The sequence below is a fragment of the Fundulus heteroclitus genome, chromosome 11, assembly GCF_011125445.2.
Source record: "Fundulus heteroclitus isolate FHET01 chromosome 11, MU-UCD_Fhet_4.1, whole genome shotgun sequence".
Taxonomy (NCBI): Eukaryota; Metazoa; Chordata; class Actinopteri; order Cyprinodontiformes; family Fundulidae; genus Fundulus; species Fundulus heteroclitus.
This window is the reverse complement of record NC_046371.1, coordinates 12345056-12362864: the sequence shown is the minus strand read 5'-3', so window position 1 is coordinate 12362864 and position 17809 is coordinate 12345056. Positions and strand designations below refer to the sequence as shown.

The 17809-nt window shown below is 38.9% G+C and overlaps 1 protein-coding gene across 1 annotated transcript in view; it reads right to left on the bottom strand.

The window, feature by feature from the left end:
* Nucleotides 1-948: 948 nt before the first annotated feature.
* Nucleotides 949-17809, bottom strand: part of gabra6b (gamma-aminobutyric acid type A receptor subunit alpha6b) — a 54654-nt gene continuing 37793 nt past the window's right edge. The window contains exon 10 of the mRNA XM_036142872.1: nucleotides 949-4857. Within this exon, the coding sequence (XP_035998765.1) occupies nucleotides 4845-4857 (13 nt within the window). The 3' untranslated portion in view covers nucleotides 949-4844. The remainder of the gene's footprint in view (nucleotides 4858-17809) is intronic.

Sequence of the window (17809 nt, the reverse complement as noted above, 5' to 3'; positions counted from 1 at the left end):
CAATGGCTTTCCTTTTCCATAAAGGTCAGATTTATGGGGCGCATAAATAATTGTTAATTAATTGTTACAATTTTGATGCATTCTCCCACCTGGCTCACGGGTCTCTGTAACTCCTTCAGAGTTAGTATGGGCCTCTTTGCCCCTTCTCTGATTAATGATTTCCTTGCCGAACCTTCTGTGGCCATGAAGACCAAGCCATTGAACAATTTCATTTCAACTTCACAATTTCTCTTTCTTAATTTGTGTTGGTCTGTGTCATGATCTGCATCCTGTCATTCCTCCCCTCCATGCATTCATTAGGAGCATTCACCAAACATGTGTGACTGCCTCTCAGCCACCTCAGTCCTGATCATCTCCTGTTTAGGAGATGATCTGCACCTTGTTAGGTCTCCTTGTTAGGTCTCCTCAGACAGCTGGATGGTGCTAGACAGATTATTTAAAGCTTCAAGTTTTTAGATATCCAAGGATTAATTAATTTATTTATTTTCTCATCCTGATCTCATGTTTTGACCTTGACTATGCCTCATGGATCTTCCCACCTTGCCTGGCCACATCTATGCTGCCTTCTATTTTCTAGATGCGACCAGGACTGTTCCTTTTACCATGAACCATGCCAAGCCCTGTGGATCTGTCTGTCTTTCTCTGCCTGGCTGTGTATTCCAGCCTCTGCCATCACCTGCCTGTCACCTTCTGCTGCTGGGAGCAACCTGCTCTTTACAGGCTCCTCAGCATTCTCCAGCAGAGTTGTTCTTGCTTAGACTAAGTCTCAGGTTCCTCATCCTCAATAAGTCTTTTAAAGTAAGACAGTCTGGCTTGAATATTGAGTATCATGTAAAATGTCATAAGGAACTCTCAAGTTTGTGTGTTGCACCATATCCAATATCTAAAGAGTGTATATTCTTGATTTTTGCAATGGATTTTTTTTTTTGTGGAAAAAGAGAAACTAGATTTACATAATCTGGTTTTATTGAACATGTTAGTATATACAATGTTGTGGGAAAACTGGGTGCAAGTTCATTTATTAACAGGGCTTTGCAGACCTGAAACTGCATACATTATTTGGTACATCAAAAAAGAAAAATGACAATTAAATTGTTTGGGAGAAAAGTGCTCAACAAACAATGTAAATGGGTAAATGGTAAAGCTGCCATTTCTTGTTTAAACAAGTAAATTGGGTAATACAGCTAATCATCAAACAGGATCATAGAATGGGAATGCAAATCTATGAAAATACCTAATTATGCTCACAAAAAAAGCACAAAAACACAGCATTCATTGTCTTAAGCCATAATCTTTAGGCAAACAGTATAAAAAAAAGACAAAAAATAAGACATGAATTAACACTAAGTCAAAGAATCAACAAAGTACATGCTTAATGACTTAAGAAAAAACGTCATTTGGTGGTCAAATTCACCACAATATTTTTCTATTCCTTGATTTCGCAACTATGTTGACAGACCTAAAAATCTGTATAAAGAAGACATGCAAGTGAAGCTCTTGCAGTGGTGTGGTGGAGCTGAGCAGCTAGGCTTGGATCAAAGGGCAGATGGTTTGGTTTACTAATAAAATTAAACATGCTCATTTATATGGAAAGAGTAAACTCACACACACAAAAAAAACCATATGTAAACATATGTAAACTCAAAACGCTTTTGATATGCCTGGCTGTTTGACTAAAGGTGACTAAGCATCTTGTAGTAATTGGAGGCCTCATTGAGTCTAATCTGTCAGTCTAATGTTGTCCAGTAGAGAGTATAAGTTCACAGTCAACGAGGTTTTCTCATTGTACAACCTGATGCATGGAACAACAGGGCAAAATGCAACTTCTGCCCTAAAGAGAGCGTGCAGGAAGGTGATGAAGAACATAAACAGAAGAAACAGTTCTTGCAGGCTGACACAACTGTTTAGGCCTTTAATGTACACTTGAAAGAAGAAAAATACAAGCAACAGGAAGACTTATTATACTGACACCTATTCAAGGCGTAGATCCATAGTTACACATAATGTTTGTGTATATTAATTCAATATTCCAGGGATATTTTTAATTTTGAAGTCAGGGTTAATGAAATCATAACCAGTCAATACAATCCTTGCATATCAATATTATATATTTGTGTTGGTTTGTTAAAACATGAGGAAATCTTCAGGACAATGGAATGCTACGAGCTAGAAGGATGGAAAACCCTGTTTTACCCATTTAAAACAACTCATACTGAAAACATTCACAACCAAGGGGTACGCAGGTGTGTTAAAAAAATTGCATTTGATTTCACAGGAGATCATTGTCAAGTTTTCCACTCCTTTGGCTGTTGTTCTTTATTTATTTATTCATTTAAAGGGCACCCCTGTTAATATGTTTAATGTGAACACATTTCTGGGTGATGAATGCAATTATAAACTAAACACACTATCTTTATACTTAGACTACATGGCTTTTACAATGTCAGCCTCTTCAGTAAGAAGCAGTGGCTAACAATATAAAAATCCATACAAGAATTCTAAATACATTTTATTTCTGTATTTTGTATAAATGGTGATAATATATTTAACGTTCTGGTTTTTGTTGCTTTTTCTTTTATAATCCCAATAAATTGTTGTCTGGAGAAATAATTGCTAGCCACAAAGGGAATCATTTAACTTTAATTAAAATACAACAATGAACAGAAACAGTAAAGAAGAAAGGAGTGTTGATTGTTAAAAGATGATTTTTTTTTCCCCCTTAATGAATAAAGGGTTATTGCCAGGCTCCTTAGTATATTAGATGGCAGCAACTAAAGATATAACTGAACATTAATTGATAAACTTTCATTTCTTTCCTTTCCTCAAAAGGCAAACACTCTTTATAGCAGCTTTACAACAATTAGGGTGTTAGTTAATGAATTATTTAATGAGACCAAAGAAAGGCTTCACAGCAGAAGAGTGCAATACAGTGACACATTCACAAGAAGTGTTGATTAAAGACTGAACTTTATGCAGTTTTTCTTTTTTCAGTTCAATAAGATAAGACAGATTTTCACTGAAAGATTCTTTTTAAATCCAGGGTTAGTTTAAATGTTCAAAACCACACCTCTGTGTCTTAAAAAGAGCAAATTGAGGGCGAATTAGAAGAAGGAAAAAAAGTGACAAAAGTGATTTATGTCCAGCAGTATTTGCATTAATTTACGCAAGCAAGTTTATCCCTCTAAAAAATCTTTTTTCTTTTTCAAATTCATGTTTTCAACCTGTACTGTTCAGGAATGTCATCTAAGAAGTGACTAGGAACGAGTAAAAAAAAAAGCAAAAGGGTACCCACTCAGATTCAGTTGTTTAATGGATGCCTATAAAGCTAAAAGAAATTAAAATCTCTTTGTAGCAAATATGAGACATGTGATATACAGGGCCTCACAAAGCTATTCATATCTCTTGACCTTTTTCAGATTTTGTCATTTTCATATTCCCAAATATGGATTCTATGAAAAACAAAATAAAGCAGTGCCTAATTGTGATGTCAAAGGAAAAAGACACATGGTTTTGATTAGTTTTTCAAATATTTAAAAAGTGAAGTTTGCATATGTCATGTGCTTCTTTTAATCTAACACCTCTAAATAAACACTTTAAATCTGTTTCTAAATCTAACAATTTAGAATGACCATACATTTTATACACTAGATCTGCAAAGCTAGCAGAGATGTATCCCAAAAGACCGGCAGCAGTAAAAGGTGGTTCTACAAAGTATTTAAGTATTGAACCACAGTTTTCACATTCTTTATTTGTAAAAAATAAATAAATAAATAAAATAAAAACAACAACAACAACTGAAAACCATGTTTCCTTTGACATGTACTGCATATTTATGCACTGCTTTGTGTTGCGTCAATCACAAAACAGTTCGTGGTTGCTAGTGACATAGCGATAGAGACGAAGAAAATGGTCAAGCAGTGTGAATGCTTTTACAAGGCACTGTTGAGGAAATGGAAATCTGAACAGTTAGATTTTTTTTGTATGTTCATGTGTTTTGATCGGAGTACCTAATTTGTTCATTGCATTTACATATTTTTCCACTTGCATGTGCTTGAATAATACAGCAGACCAAAAATGTAACTAGAACACATCTTTGAAGATTTTGCTTCACGTCCTGAGAGCCTGTGCGAAGACTGATATTAAGCCAACAAACAAAAAAATAGTGTTTTGGGAGCGAGTTAAAAAAAAAAAAAAAACAGACTGGGAAGAACTAGCAGGAATTATTTTCTTGCCAGTTCTTTCCACAATGAATTTAGCTAGGACAATCAGGAATACATTCTTACTATCAGTGTCATTTAATCATCATGAAAGGGAATTTGTCATAAAAAAAAGAACACCTGTAAAAAAGTGCATGGATATTTAATATAGAAAAAAGTAAATGAATACATCCGACAGAGAAGCTCTGTGTCAATATTGGTCATTTCAGGTGATGTCTAATAAACTTTGGCAAAGCATACAAGACAGATATACACATTAAAATAGTCCTAACATATAACTATTTATTTTTTCCCTTAACATTAAGATAAATTAAATAAAAAAATGAGAGTAGTCGTTGTTTGAAATGGATCCAGTACTTGCAGCCCCACATGGCTTTGAGCTCCCTGGTCAAGTTGGCAGTTGGAGTTGGTACATCTGCTCTCAAAAGATTTACTTTCCATGTGAGTACTTAAAAAGAAATAGAATGCACTGAGGCTGCATAAAACAGTTCTTGGCAAGCATCTGTCATTGATCCTAATGTGCGAAGATGTGTGTGTGTGTGTGTGTGTGTGTGTGTGGGGGGTGAGAATGTGTTGAGTGTTCAGGTATTATTATTCTTCATTCCTATTCTCCAGGAAGACATAATCTTAGACGGTATCCCTGCAAGACAACAAGAAGAGGAAGCAAGGATGAATCAGTTAAAAAAAACATGGCAATCTGCATGCATTCAGAGGGTAGATAGATTTCAAATTGCATCATATTTAAACATATTGGTTTATGCATACATACTCCTACACATGCACACCTACTCCATTTTCATATCCTTCCACATCTGCCTGCACACAGGAGCAAATGCACATGGGTATGATATAACAGCTTTTCTGGCTCACTCTTGTGGGCAAAGGCTAGCACACATTTTAATTTTAAATTTGAAATGTGATCTTATTCAGTCTCTGACTTCTCTAGTCTTGTCCACGTAGACTTTCTGAAACTCGTGGGGGGAACCTCAGCCAGGTATTTCACACCTCCACCTCCTCAGCCTGATGTGTTAAAGCAGGAGACACTTTTGACAGCACTGAGAGCCATTTTCAGTAAGAGAGCTCACATGGCCAGTGGCAAAAACAGAAATAGCTTCCTGCATGGCTTTGGTTGCAAAAGAGGGGAGAAGGTTCTTCAGGTGGTTTGGTGCTGGTATTGAGATACTATATGTATTATAAGTTAATTCTATGTTACAGTCTCATGGTAATTTAGTTTCTAAACCCATTCTGAGCATTAGTACAAGTGTTCAAATTAATGTCTTATAGGTACATCAAACATATTGGCACAAATAAGCCTTTTGGGCTTATGTAAGTTGAAACCAGAAATGTATATACACTAAAAATACATAACAACTCATTGTCTGTCATTAAATAAGACTAAACATTTGCTTTTTTAGGTTGCTTAACATCATCCATCCATCCATCCATTTTCTGACCCGCTTAATGATTTATATTTCTTAGATGAACGACAGATATGTTTTAAAACTTGTCAACTAAAGATGCTGCCTATCCCTGATGTCACCCAAGACATCAGGGATATAATTGTGGACATCTACAAGTCTGTTTCATCCTTGGATGCAATATCCAGATACAAGAAGGTGGCACTTCATCTTTTCAAACAATTGTATGCACATATTCATATTCATTAAATTAGAATATATGTTCTTATAAGGCTTGTTTGTGAGGTTAAAAGTACCTTTTAAAAATAACCTTTAAGCAGACAAATCATATAGTTTTCATTAAGCCCACATTTCTGTGGTGGAAATGTTTTATGTTGTTTTGTTTTTTGTCGTGATTAAGGGTTTGGCTTGTTTTGGACTTTTACAGACTTTTCTAGAGTCAGCCCTGCCACTTCTCAGCCTCCATTCTATCAGCTCTGTCCATTTCTCGTCCACCAGTTATCATCCAATCAGCTCAGTCTTCCTCCTGCCACCACTCTGCTCTTGATCAACTCCACCTGTTGCCACTAATTACAGTCAACTCAACTCACCTGTTCACCTGCCTACATACACCTGCCTCTTTCATCCACTCTCTGCCAGAATGGCTCGTCTTGCCTCCTGTTTTCTGCCACTGTGTCTCTACCAGTTCTTGTGTGCGCTGTCAAGTGGACTCTATTTCCCTGTTCTTGTTCAGCTCTCACTGATGTGTGCTTCCAGTGGCTGTGTGCCTAGTTCTCTGTGAGTTCTAGTTGCTTGCTCAGCCCTTTCTGATCTTTCCTCGGTCTGCATTGTCTGTTCTGGTTATCTCCTGTTTTCATCTCTGGTTCTGGTCTTCTACTGCCTGCTTCACTTGTTCAGGTCTGGCTCTGTATGCCTGCCTGACTCGTCAGTCATAACTCATCTGTTAAGTCTATTTGTCTGCTTGCATCATCAGCCACCAACCATTCACTTCAATAAACATTTTAAAGCATAACACTGAGGTCTGGCTGAATTATCAGGTTCTCAGAACGTTAGTCATTGCATTTTTATTAATATTCTTATCTCAAATGCCATGTTTTCATGAATTGTAAGCAGAGAATTATCATTAACAGAAATCAAGGCTTGAAAAGTTCAGTCTATATTTAACTTATTTAAGGTATTTTACTTAGTGAATTCAGTTACTTAGATAATGGAACTGTTCAACAATATATTAATTAATTTGATATAACTGGATAAACACCATTGGAATGTTTAGCGATCATGCCATCCAGGAAGGAGGTGTGTTCTATGTCCCAGAGCTAAATATGTTTTACTAAGAAATGTGCAAATGAACCCCAGATGAAATGGAAATAGCCTTGTGATAATGCTGGTTAAGGATCAGAAGAGAGTACTAGTATTCACAGGTTATGTACCAATATCACCCAAAATGCCACTTGGCAAGAAAGAAGGCATTATGTCAAAATCAAGATACTATTGAAGTTCTGATTACAGTTTGCAAATGGATCTACACAGATGCTATATGGAGATATGCTGTTACATTATGAGAAAAAAAGTATGTTTGTAAGCGTGATATCATACCAATTGTGAAGTAAAGAGGCGGGACCATCATGATGCACTTAAAATGAATGGTGTCATTTGACAAGAATATAATGTGAAGCTATTGAAGTAAATTTACAATACATCGGGAACTTATACCGATTGGCAGTAGGAACACTGGGAGGGACCAGAAGAGCTTTTTTTTTCATATATTATCTGTCTCATATTTTGTCGTCGGTACAAAGTTTTGGAGTTGCCATCACAAAGCCCTGATCTCAGTCCCATAGATAATTTATCGGTAGACCTGAACAAGGTTGCATGTGGCCTACCAACCCGACTAAACTGTTTCTGGTTGAACGTATATCCTTTTACGAAAGGTTTAGAGGAGCCTGGATTCACTGCGAATGGAATTTTCCACATTGCAAAAATGTCAACAGTTGTTCAAACCTCACTGAATACTGAACACTCAGTGCCCTGCCAGATAATGCCGCTTGTATTAGGCAAGTATCCTGAGGGCTTTCAGCAACTCAAAACAAGCCATCTTAATTGACTTTTTTTAACCTGCAAACCAAGGAGTATGATGACATTACCTTGGTGGAACATTGATAGAAGTTCAATAAATTAAAATATGGTTTAGAAAAAAAAAATAATAAATGGAAAATTCTCATCTCTATCCAGCAAGAAAAGATTATGAGAAAATACTACTAATACAAAAAATATGCACATAGGTAAGAAGGATAAATAAATCCAGCTATACACTTGCTGTATATAAAAAAATATAATTAACTCCAAACCTGCCCAGTTATTTGCATACCCATTCAAATCTACAAAGAAATCATTAAAATAATACATTTGCATTCACGATACAAAGCTTATTTGGTATAAAAGAGGGAATAAAAATGGTCCTAGTAAAACACGTTTCCACCCATGGAAAATCTGAGTTTATAGAAAAGAACATTTTGACAGAAAAAGAGATCAAGTGCAAAATGGAAAACGTTTGCGTCATTTTTGTACAGCATGGAGTGTTTGGCGAGTTTTTAAAAGAAGAGGTGATGCAAGACAGTGGTAAACATTTAGTTTTATCCTGTTTTCTTTGAAACATTTGTGTTGACATCTCCTCCAAACTAGGCAGTCATAGAGAAAAAGGAACATTTATCATTCTTTGCCTCAACAGTTAAGTATTTTATAAAGTGTTTTTTAAATGTTTTGCCAGATTTAAGTTCATTGATTGTGTTCTTTTTTGCTTCATGTTTTACAAAGCAACTCTATGGAGGACCAAGTCTTCCATATTTAAAAATAAATACAGAAATAAATAAATGCTCAATAAATAGATAAGCATACAATTAATTGCCACCAAAAATACAATACACTAATAAATGTAGGTAGAAATTAAATTATACAGTGAGGCATAAATGTATATATCTCTTTTAATTAGCTTCTTTATTTATTTGCCTTTGTAATATTTATTTATTGTCTGTTATAATCTTCGACTTTATTTATTAATTAATTATTTTTTTAAGTATTTATTTATGTGCATGTTATCATATTTTTGTCTGTTTTATTCTTCCTTTGTATTTTTTTGTGATGCTTCCATACAACCAAATATGTTCAGAAATGTGCAACTTAAGTTATGACGTCAGGGAAGCATTACTTTTGGTAAACAAAGTTTCCTCATAGTACTATTACTTATTAAAAATATGCATCACTGACGTGATGACTTCACATTCGCTCATATAAGCCTGCTTAAAGTAGTAGTTTCAGACGCTTTGTGATGAGTAAAAAAGCTTGAAATTAATTAAAAACACTGATCACCAAAAGTGAATTGTGCCGCAAAGACAGTTCTTACTCTGCAGACAACTGCAACCTTTCAATTGTATCTTTGCAAATAGTTATAAAAAACAAATTGGAATTGTAATGTCAACCCAAAGTACATTCATTCATTTCATCATTATTAAGGAGACACGTGAACATAAATAGGCCATAGTTTTAAAAAAATAACCACATTTCTGTCCTGCACCTTCTTCCAGTCTTTTTTTCCACTTGTCAGCACTTTCTACTTGCTAAAAAATTATGACATAACCATTGCATAGTTTGACAGTTTGTTTTTGATTTAGATTACACTTGAAGACTGCTCCCCTGTAGAGATCGCAGAAATTGGGTGTTCCTGTGTGGCTGGTACAGTGTTGCGCAATCACAGTGTTGCATTACTTTACCAGACTGCACATTACTCTGCTTTGAATTTGGCTGCTGTGCCACCAGTACTAAGCTGTACTGAAACCGAACAGAGCTGGAAAAACCAAGGACCATGGTATGTGAATCACATGAAAATGCTTTTTATAACACGCCCTCAAGTTCTATTTAAAATAACCTGGTAGGCTGTAAAGTCATATAGTCGTACTGTCTGAACAACACAGATTCTTGCTGATCTATAAAATGTTGATGTCACATCAACACCATGAATACATGAATATTGTCAGTAAAAGTGTTTTATTTATGCCTAAGGACATGGATAATTGATATACACATTTGATATTCTACATTTACATTTCGTACCTTTTCTGTGTGTGTTATCACTAATGTTATTATTTTTAAGCATTTAATTTTATTGTTTTACAGGGTTTTAACCAGGCCGTGTGCGTGACATGGTTTTTATGTCTGCAAGACCAAAACAACAGCGAACAGTTGGAAATGGTGTAAGGTAATTATTGTAATTACTTATATTGAAGGTTGAAGTAACTGAATATGTTTTTTGAATACTTATTTTGAGTAACATGTATTAATTGGATGTCTTGTTTTTGTTTTATTTTTTTGAAGGAGCAAACTTTACAAGGCAGTGCGAGGAGTGCCAGACCCTGATGTTCTCAGAGTAGCAGAGGTGTATCAGGACTTTCCAGCAGACCAATTATTTAAAGGTATAAAGGGCTTAACCATAAACTAAAGGCTATATTTGTTCTTTGGAAATAAATTAATGTGATTCTATTTACTCATGACTTGTGGCCAAGTGTGTGCTGTTGATTAAAAAATTCAAAGTGAGATTTTTTAAGAAAGGTTTTTGTATAGCTTAGTAATAATACTGATCACCAATTTTCCATTGTCCTATTTAGTTAATTCTGTTCTGAGAGCTTTCCACTGTATAGCAGGCTGAACATCAAGACGCTGGGAAAGACCACACTTAACCCCCCCCCCCCCCCCCCCACACACACACACACACACACACACATACACACATTGTAACAGAACTCCCTTCTCTAGGGCAGATTCCATATGTCCAAAAACCAAAACAAGATCCAAAACCCAAGAGTAGAGGGGGCCTCGGAAGGAGCATGAGAGTCAAAAAACTAAAACAAAACAAAATACCCAGAGTTCAGAACAAAAAAATTTAAAAAAAGGGCAAACGAAAAATTCAGATGGACCACCAGGAGGCAGACCACAGCATAGCAGGATCTCAGACGGGTGACCCAGAGCCAGACCTCTGCATGACAGGATCTGAGGCGGGCGGCCCGGAGGCAGGCCTTGGCATGGCAGGGTGAGTGGATGTTTTCCTCTACAATGCAGGATCACTGTCAGGCGGCTCAGAGGAGCATGATTTGAGGACGTTGACGATGGAGCAGGGCTCTAGGTTGGCATCAATGCCGGTGAAGAGTTCTAGGTGGACATCAATGGCGATCAAAGTTTTAGTTAGGCGTTGATGGCAGTGCAGGGTTCTTGGCAGGCTTCGGTGGCAGTGCAGGGGCTCTTGGCAGGCGTTAATGGTGGCGCAGGGCTCTTGGTGGGCATCACCAATTTTCCTGCCTTCGACACCATTTCCCACTCCACCCTCCTCTCCCGTCTCTCTAACCTCATCGGCCTTACCGATACTACTCTCTCTTGGTTTCAGTCTTACCTCTCCAACCGTAAACAATACATCACTCTGCAAGGCTCCTACTCATCTACTGCAACAGTTAACCATGGCGTTCCTCAGGGATCCGTCCTTGGTCCCCTCCTCTTCACTATCTACTTGCTCCCCCTCGGTGAGATCATCCGCAACCATGGACTCAGTTGCCACTGTTACGCAGACGACACCCAACTTTATGTCAGCACTAAGCCCTCCTCACAACTCCCACAAATACAACTCAACAACTGTCTGCATGATATCAAAACCTGGATGACCAACAACTTTCTGAAACTCAACACCAACAAGACAGAGCTCATGGTGGTGGCCCCAGCACCACTGCTCAGGAAGGTTGGAGACCTCACCCTGGTCATCGACGGCTGTCCCACCTCCCCATCGCCCAAAGTACGGAACCTGGGCGTCATTTTGGACTCCACACTCTCATTCAGTTTTCACATCCAGAGCATCACCAAATCTGCCTTCTTTCACCTCCGTAACATTTCAAGACTCCGGCCGTCACTTACCGTCTCAGTCACCGAAACTCTCATTCATGCATTTGTCACCTCCCGCCTGGACTACTGCAATGGTGTCCTGTCTGGGCTGCCCAACAAAGCCTTAGACAGATTGCAGTATGTCCAGAACTCAGCCGCCAGGGTGTTAACCCACACCAAGCCCTGGCAGCACATCACCCCCATCCTCAAGAAACTCCACTGGCTGCCAATCGAACAATGCATCAGCTACAAAATCATCCTCCTCACTTACAAATCACTTCACTCACTGGCACCCAAGTACATCACTGACCTCCTCCACCCGCTCACCCAGTCACGGTCCCTACACTCCACCAGCAAGGACTTACTCTGCATACCCTGCACCAGACTCAAGACCTTTGGTGACAGGGCTTTCTGTGTAATTGCCCCTACTCTTTGGAACACCCTGCCCCTTCCTATCCGTTCCGCCACTTCCCTGACACAGTTCCAAAAGCACCTCAAAACACACCTTTTCTCTCTTGCCTATCCTCCCTAAACCCCTACCCTGTCCCTACCCCCACTCTTGTAAAGCAACCTTGGGTATCTTGAAGGGCGCTATATAAATTGAAGTTATTATTATTATTATTATTATTATTATTATTATTATTATTATTTTTATTATTATCACAAATCAAATGGGAACATCAAATGAGTGACCCGCTCCTGGCTTGGAGCTTGGCAACAGGCCTGGCTTGGCGTTGGACGTAACCTAGAGCTTGGGGTCTGATGTGCCCTGAAGCTTGGCATCCAGGAATAGCTGCAGACCTCACAGAAGCTCAGGAAACAGGACCTTTCACAGTAGTGCCAGAAAGGGTATCCCTCATGAACTCAGGCAGCGGGAGCCATTGCTGTAACTTTGGGACCTTGTAAGAATCACGGGGCCCTGGATACGTATTGTCTTGACGAGGCCCCTTACGGATGGCGTCTCGACGAGGCCCTGAATGACTAGGTCGTTGGGTGAGCTCTAGGTGAACTTCAGCGACAGCCAGCAAGCCCACCTGAGAATCCCCTTCTCAACAAGCTCTGGTATGTTGACTGAAGGCAGATTCACCTGGACCCCTCATCAATGAGTACTGGTGCATACACTGGAGGAAGATCAACCCGGACCCCCTCCTTGATGAGCTTAGGATCATGAACTGATTCTGGGGCATCCACCAGACCCCCAGTGAAAAGAGCAGGACCCGAGGCATCCATTGGACCCTCGGAGGCAGGAACAGGTTGTGATGCATCCTCAGGACCACCAGTGATGAGGACAGGAGCTGAGGCATCATCCTGACCCTCAGAGGCAGGAACAGCACCCAAACACTCCTCCGTGGCAGGAACAGAGTATGAGGAGCCCTATGTGAGTTCAACAGGCTCTGAGGTGTTCTTCTGGATCCTCCGTGACATGAACAGGCTCCTTGGAGTGAACACTGGTGACTTGAATATTAATAGCAGGATGACCCCTGGTAGAAGACTTATGGACAGCTGGTGTGGCAGGATTGTAATTAAAAGCCTTTAAAGCAGATCTGTAAACCTCCTCCAGCTCTTTTATCTTCTCCTCCAGTACAGGTGAATAATTCTTGATCAGTGTCTCAGTCAGTATCATAAGAAGGGGAGGAAATTATCTTATCTTGTCCTCTAACTTCTCAGGGGAGGCCTAAGAGTGAGAAAGCAAGGAATATCGATGGTAGCCTGTAATGAGGCTTACCCCGTAGACTTGGGTGGAGAGATGGATGGATCAGCGACTGCTGACAATGAAGCAGTCCCAGCAATAATGGGTGACGAGCAAGAATCAGTAACAGGAAGTGCCAAGTCAATGTGGGGCAGGAAGCATCCTTCCAACAACGTTGACATCTGTCCAGAGAAACGGAACCTTGAGATGTCAATGACGCAGCATCGACAGGCTGTATCCATGACTTGAGGGCAAGAAACAAGTTGGTGGGCGGACATCTGGGTTTTTGGCAGCGAGTGGAGTAGGCACAGACACCCCGACCAAACGGTGAATCAGAGCAATCCTCTGGCAGAATCAGAATCAAGTTTATTGCCAAGTAGGTTTGCACTTACAAGGAATTAGACTTGGTGTTGATGGTGCAGACAAAAATAAATAAATAATAATAATAAAAAAAATATATATATATATATATATATATATATATATATATATATATATATATATATATATATACAGAATCTTGAGCTATATACACAGTACACTCTGCGTTAATGTAATGCAGAAGGTCTGGAGATGCTACGTTGGTGTAGCTAGTAGGTCCTGAACGTGGGAGGGAGAGAGACAGTGTCCAGTTTCACGGGCAGCTCTGGGCCATGTTCATAAGGCTGGTAGCGTATGGGAGGTTTTGATCCTGATGGACTGCAGCCTCCTGCCAGAGGGAAGTGTCTGAAATAGTTTGTGACTGGGGTGCGAGGGATCAGCCACAATCTTCCCTGCATGCCGCAGACTCCTGGAGGCGTACAGGTCCTGGAGAGATGGAAGATTGAAGCCAATCACCTTCTCTGCAGACCGGATGACATACTGCAGTCTGCCCTTGTTCTTGGCGGTGGCACCAACGTACCAGATGATGATGGAGGAGGTGAGGATGGACTGAATGATGGAGGAGTAAAAGTGCACCATCATTGTTTTTGGCAGGTTGAATTTTTTCAGCTGCCGCAGGAAGTCCATCCTCTGCTGGGCTTTCTGGGAGTCGCAGGCCGGCAGAATGCTGCAACTCCTCAGCCATTTGGGAGAGAAATTGGAATAAGTCCAACCCATCCCCGTTGGAATCACAAATCTCTCCCTGAGCAGCAGCAGGCAGGGTGACTAGCTGCAGAGACAAATAGCTGGAGCTGGGAGTACGGGTGGAGTACGGGCTGAGATTAGTGGAGCATGTAGTGACAATATAAGTCCACTCATAACAAAAACCTCACATTGTGACATGGAAATGGACCAAGACCACTTAAAAAATGGGTCTCTGGTTTATTGGTCCAGACCAGGGTTTACTTGAGTGTATTTATGCCTGCACAAAAACAATATTTATATTGTAATGACTGCATATTATGGTATTGAAAGGTAAAAAATATGTTGTTGTAACATGACTATATTCTGGAAACAAAAATATATCGTTAATAGAATAAAGTGTCATTGTGATATAGCTCAATTTTTCTTTCACCTGGGTCGCACATTTACACTTACTTAGTTGACCACATAATACATTACTCTTAAAGATATTACATTTGCAATGTTTTAGCAATGTATTTGATTTTGATTTCTTTCAAGACATTGCTGTCCTGTTCTGTTAAGTGTCTTTACTCAAGTAACCCAACTGCCAGGATTATCTATAGAACTGGAAGAGAGAACCTATCTGCAAAGATAAAAAAAAAAAAACAGAGTGGCAAATTTATTTTGTATTTGCTTTAGAGAAACTGGATGATGAATGTATAGAATATTAGGAAGGGGAGATAGCACTCTGCTTAGTCTGCTAGACTGTCTCGTTTCATCATAACAGGAGGCAAAGCACACATAGTGCTTTGTGGTAGAAAAGAGAAGTGTGAAGGTGGGGGAGTGACAGGTAGAAAGAGTGTGTTTGAAAGAATAATACTTGTAAGAAATAGAGAGAGCAATTTAGTGCAAAGAGGTTTAGAAACAGGCAAATAGAGCCCGTATTTGTAAGTGGTCAAAAAGAAGACAGAAAGAAGTTTGCCTCATAAAACAATTCTCTGGCATCATGGATTCACAGGCAAACTTGTAAACACAGGTACGTAGGTGGGAGAAAAATGCATGCATGCAAGCGCAGCCAAACAATGTGACAAAGACAGTTGTAGCAATTCCTCCAAGGCCCAACAGAGAAACATGATAGATACAGGATTACTTGTTCGATCAGTCTTTTTTGCCCTCTATCTAAGTGGCCTGTAATTGAGTGATTATTACACCAAAGTTATGGCAGTGGCCCCACAGTCAAAAATAGGAATTGAGTTAGAAACAATATTAAGGGGTTTTGATTTATGAGCAACAATAGGGAAGTTGTTTTTCAAGCCTTGCACTCTGATGGCCAATAAAGAATAGTACGGCTTATCGTCTGCTGTTACCACACTGCAGTCAGCCTGCCAGGCAGTTAGCAAACAGTCAGCCAACCAGCTGGGGCCCCTCATGGAAGGAAGCATTTTCAGCCAATTTGTTTCCGTCATGTCTTGCCCTGAATGGTCCTATTCATTAAAATAGCCTGCAGTCAGTAGGCACTGCTGCCTTAGCACATTTATACTCTTCTTTGCCTGTTTCCTCCTCCGAAAAACTCAGAAATCCACCTGCACACACTCAAAGAGAAGATCTTTTCTTCTGTACCATCTTCTTTACAGAGGGGCATTCTATTACAAGAGCAAAATAGGGCTCTGCTACGTGCAGTAGTATCTGCTCTTTTTTTTCCAACTTGAGTTATTCTTGTGGAGTGAAAAGCATGACCAGATTCAGTTAAATGAAGGTAATATTTGGATTAAGATATGTCCAACTTAGATCAAAAGGTCACTAGTGTAGGTAGTGCTGCATAGAAAAGCATCTTTTATTATTTTGTAGCATTAACTGGGTCAAGCCAAACTTTGGTTTGTGAAAAAGTTGAAAAGAAAAAAAACTGTGATGCCATAATTTTCACCAAATCTGTTGTTAAAAATGGCTTTGTTCGTATGGCAGTATGGTTGATCAATAACTTTCTAAATATTCAGATATAGAAACATCTGCTTTTACTTTCATGTAACTGAATATTACTAACTACTATACTTTTGCTTTTGTTCATGCAAAAATTAGATTTTACTGATTTGCTGTTACTTCTTCAAAAATATTTCATCTTTAAACACAGGACATAAAAAAACCTGTTAAGGTACAAAACACATCAGTGTTCATCAAAACACCATTATCCCCATCAATTGTACACAGTCTCTGTAGGAAAGGTCTCTGGGCTTTTAATAAAACACACAGGAGCTCCAAAATCATCTCTACAACACTTGGTGAAAATGAAAAGAAATAAGCTGAAATTAAATAATGATGACTTTCTGTATGTAGCTAAGGTTTCTGAGAAGTTTTAACGACTGTCTTGTTTACCCTATGGATCAAATAACTAAACAACAAAATAGCATTATTGAGTAGAAGGTCACACAAAAGCAAGAGTGAAAATATCTCTACATCAATGGAAACTGAACAACAGCTCAAAGAACAAGTTAATATGTTAATTTCTTGTTTCTATTAGCCATCAATTTCCACAAGCCAAACGTCATCACTCTATCATACAGTCTCTTGGGAATTTCTCTTAAGCTTGTAATTCCTATCAATTCTTATAAATATTTAAGAGAGTGTTAGCAATGCAAATATCCTGATACCTGCCAACACTGTCATGTCCTCTGACTTGTCTCAGCTCTTGCCTTGAGGGCTTCTCCCTTTTTACAGAAGGAGCAAGGCAAGGAACCCACACAGTTAAAGAATCCTGGAGTCAGGAGTGATGATGCACTACCAAACAGGCACATCTGTTCAGATTGTAAGGTTGAATCAAATAAAACAGAAATATGCTCAGACACATATACACTTAAGAGTTCACAAACTGAACTTTCTCCTTTAACTAGTGTACTACCTCATTCCCTCCCTCTCCGTTTCAATGGGAGGTGATTTGGGCACCTGATAAGAATTACCCAACCTCAAGTTTATTGGGTACGTCACACTGGAAACAGACCTTAGAGAAGACCCAGAACTTGCTGGGGAACTGCAAATATTTTCTAGCTGGGCAAATTCCAATAAATCCAGAATGAGTCGAGAGTGTTCTCTTCGAAGAGTTACGTCTACCATCCAATTTCAGAAAAGAAGACATTAAGTAATGTATATACTAGAATAATTTCCAGAAATTACTCAGATAATGAACCTTTTACCACAGAGGAATACTCCAATATTTAGAAGACTCTGTTCAAACCAAAAGTTGTATCAAAATAATAAAAGTTACCCTTTATTCATGCACAAACTTTATTTTTACTGTCAGATGTAATTCTTTCTCTCTGGCTGATCCCTCACTTTATGCTACCTGACCCAGCAAATCACGCCATTTCTGGTTGTTATGCAATCCATATTTTATGGTCCTATTCTACAGTGAATCATACATTTATTTTATAAAACTGGCCCGTTAAAGTCTTTGGGCAGGGCTAAAGATGAAGCTGAATATTGTGTTCATCTGAAAAATGGTAGCTATTTAAATGCAAATTCTACAGGAGCTC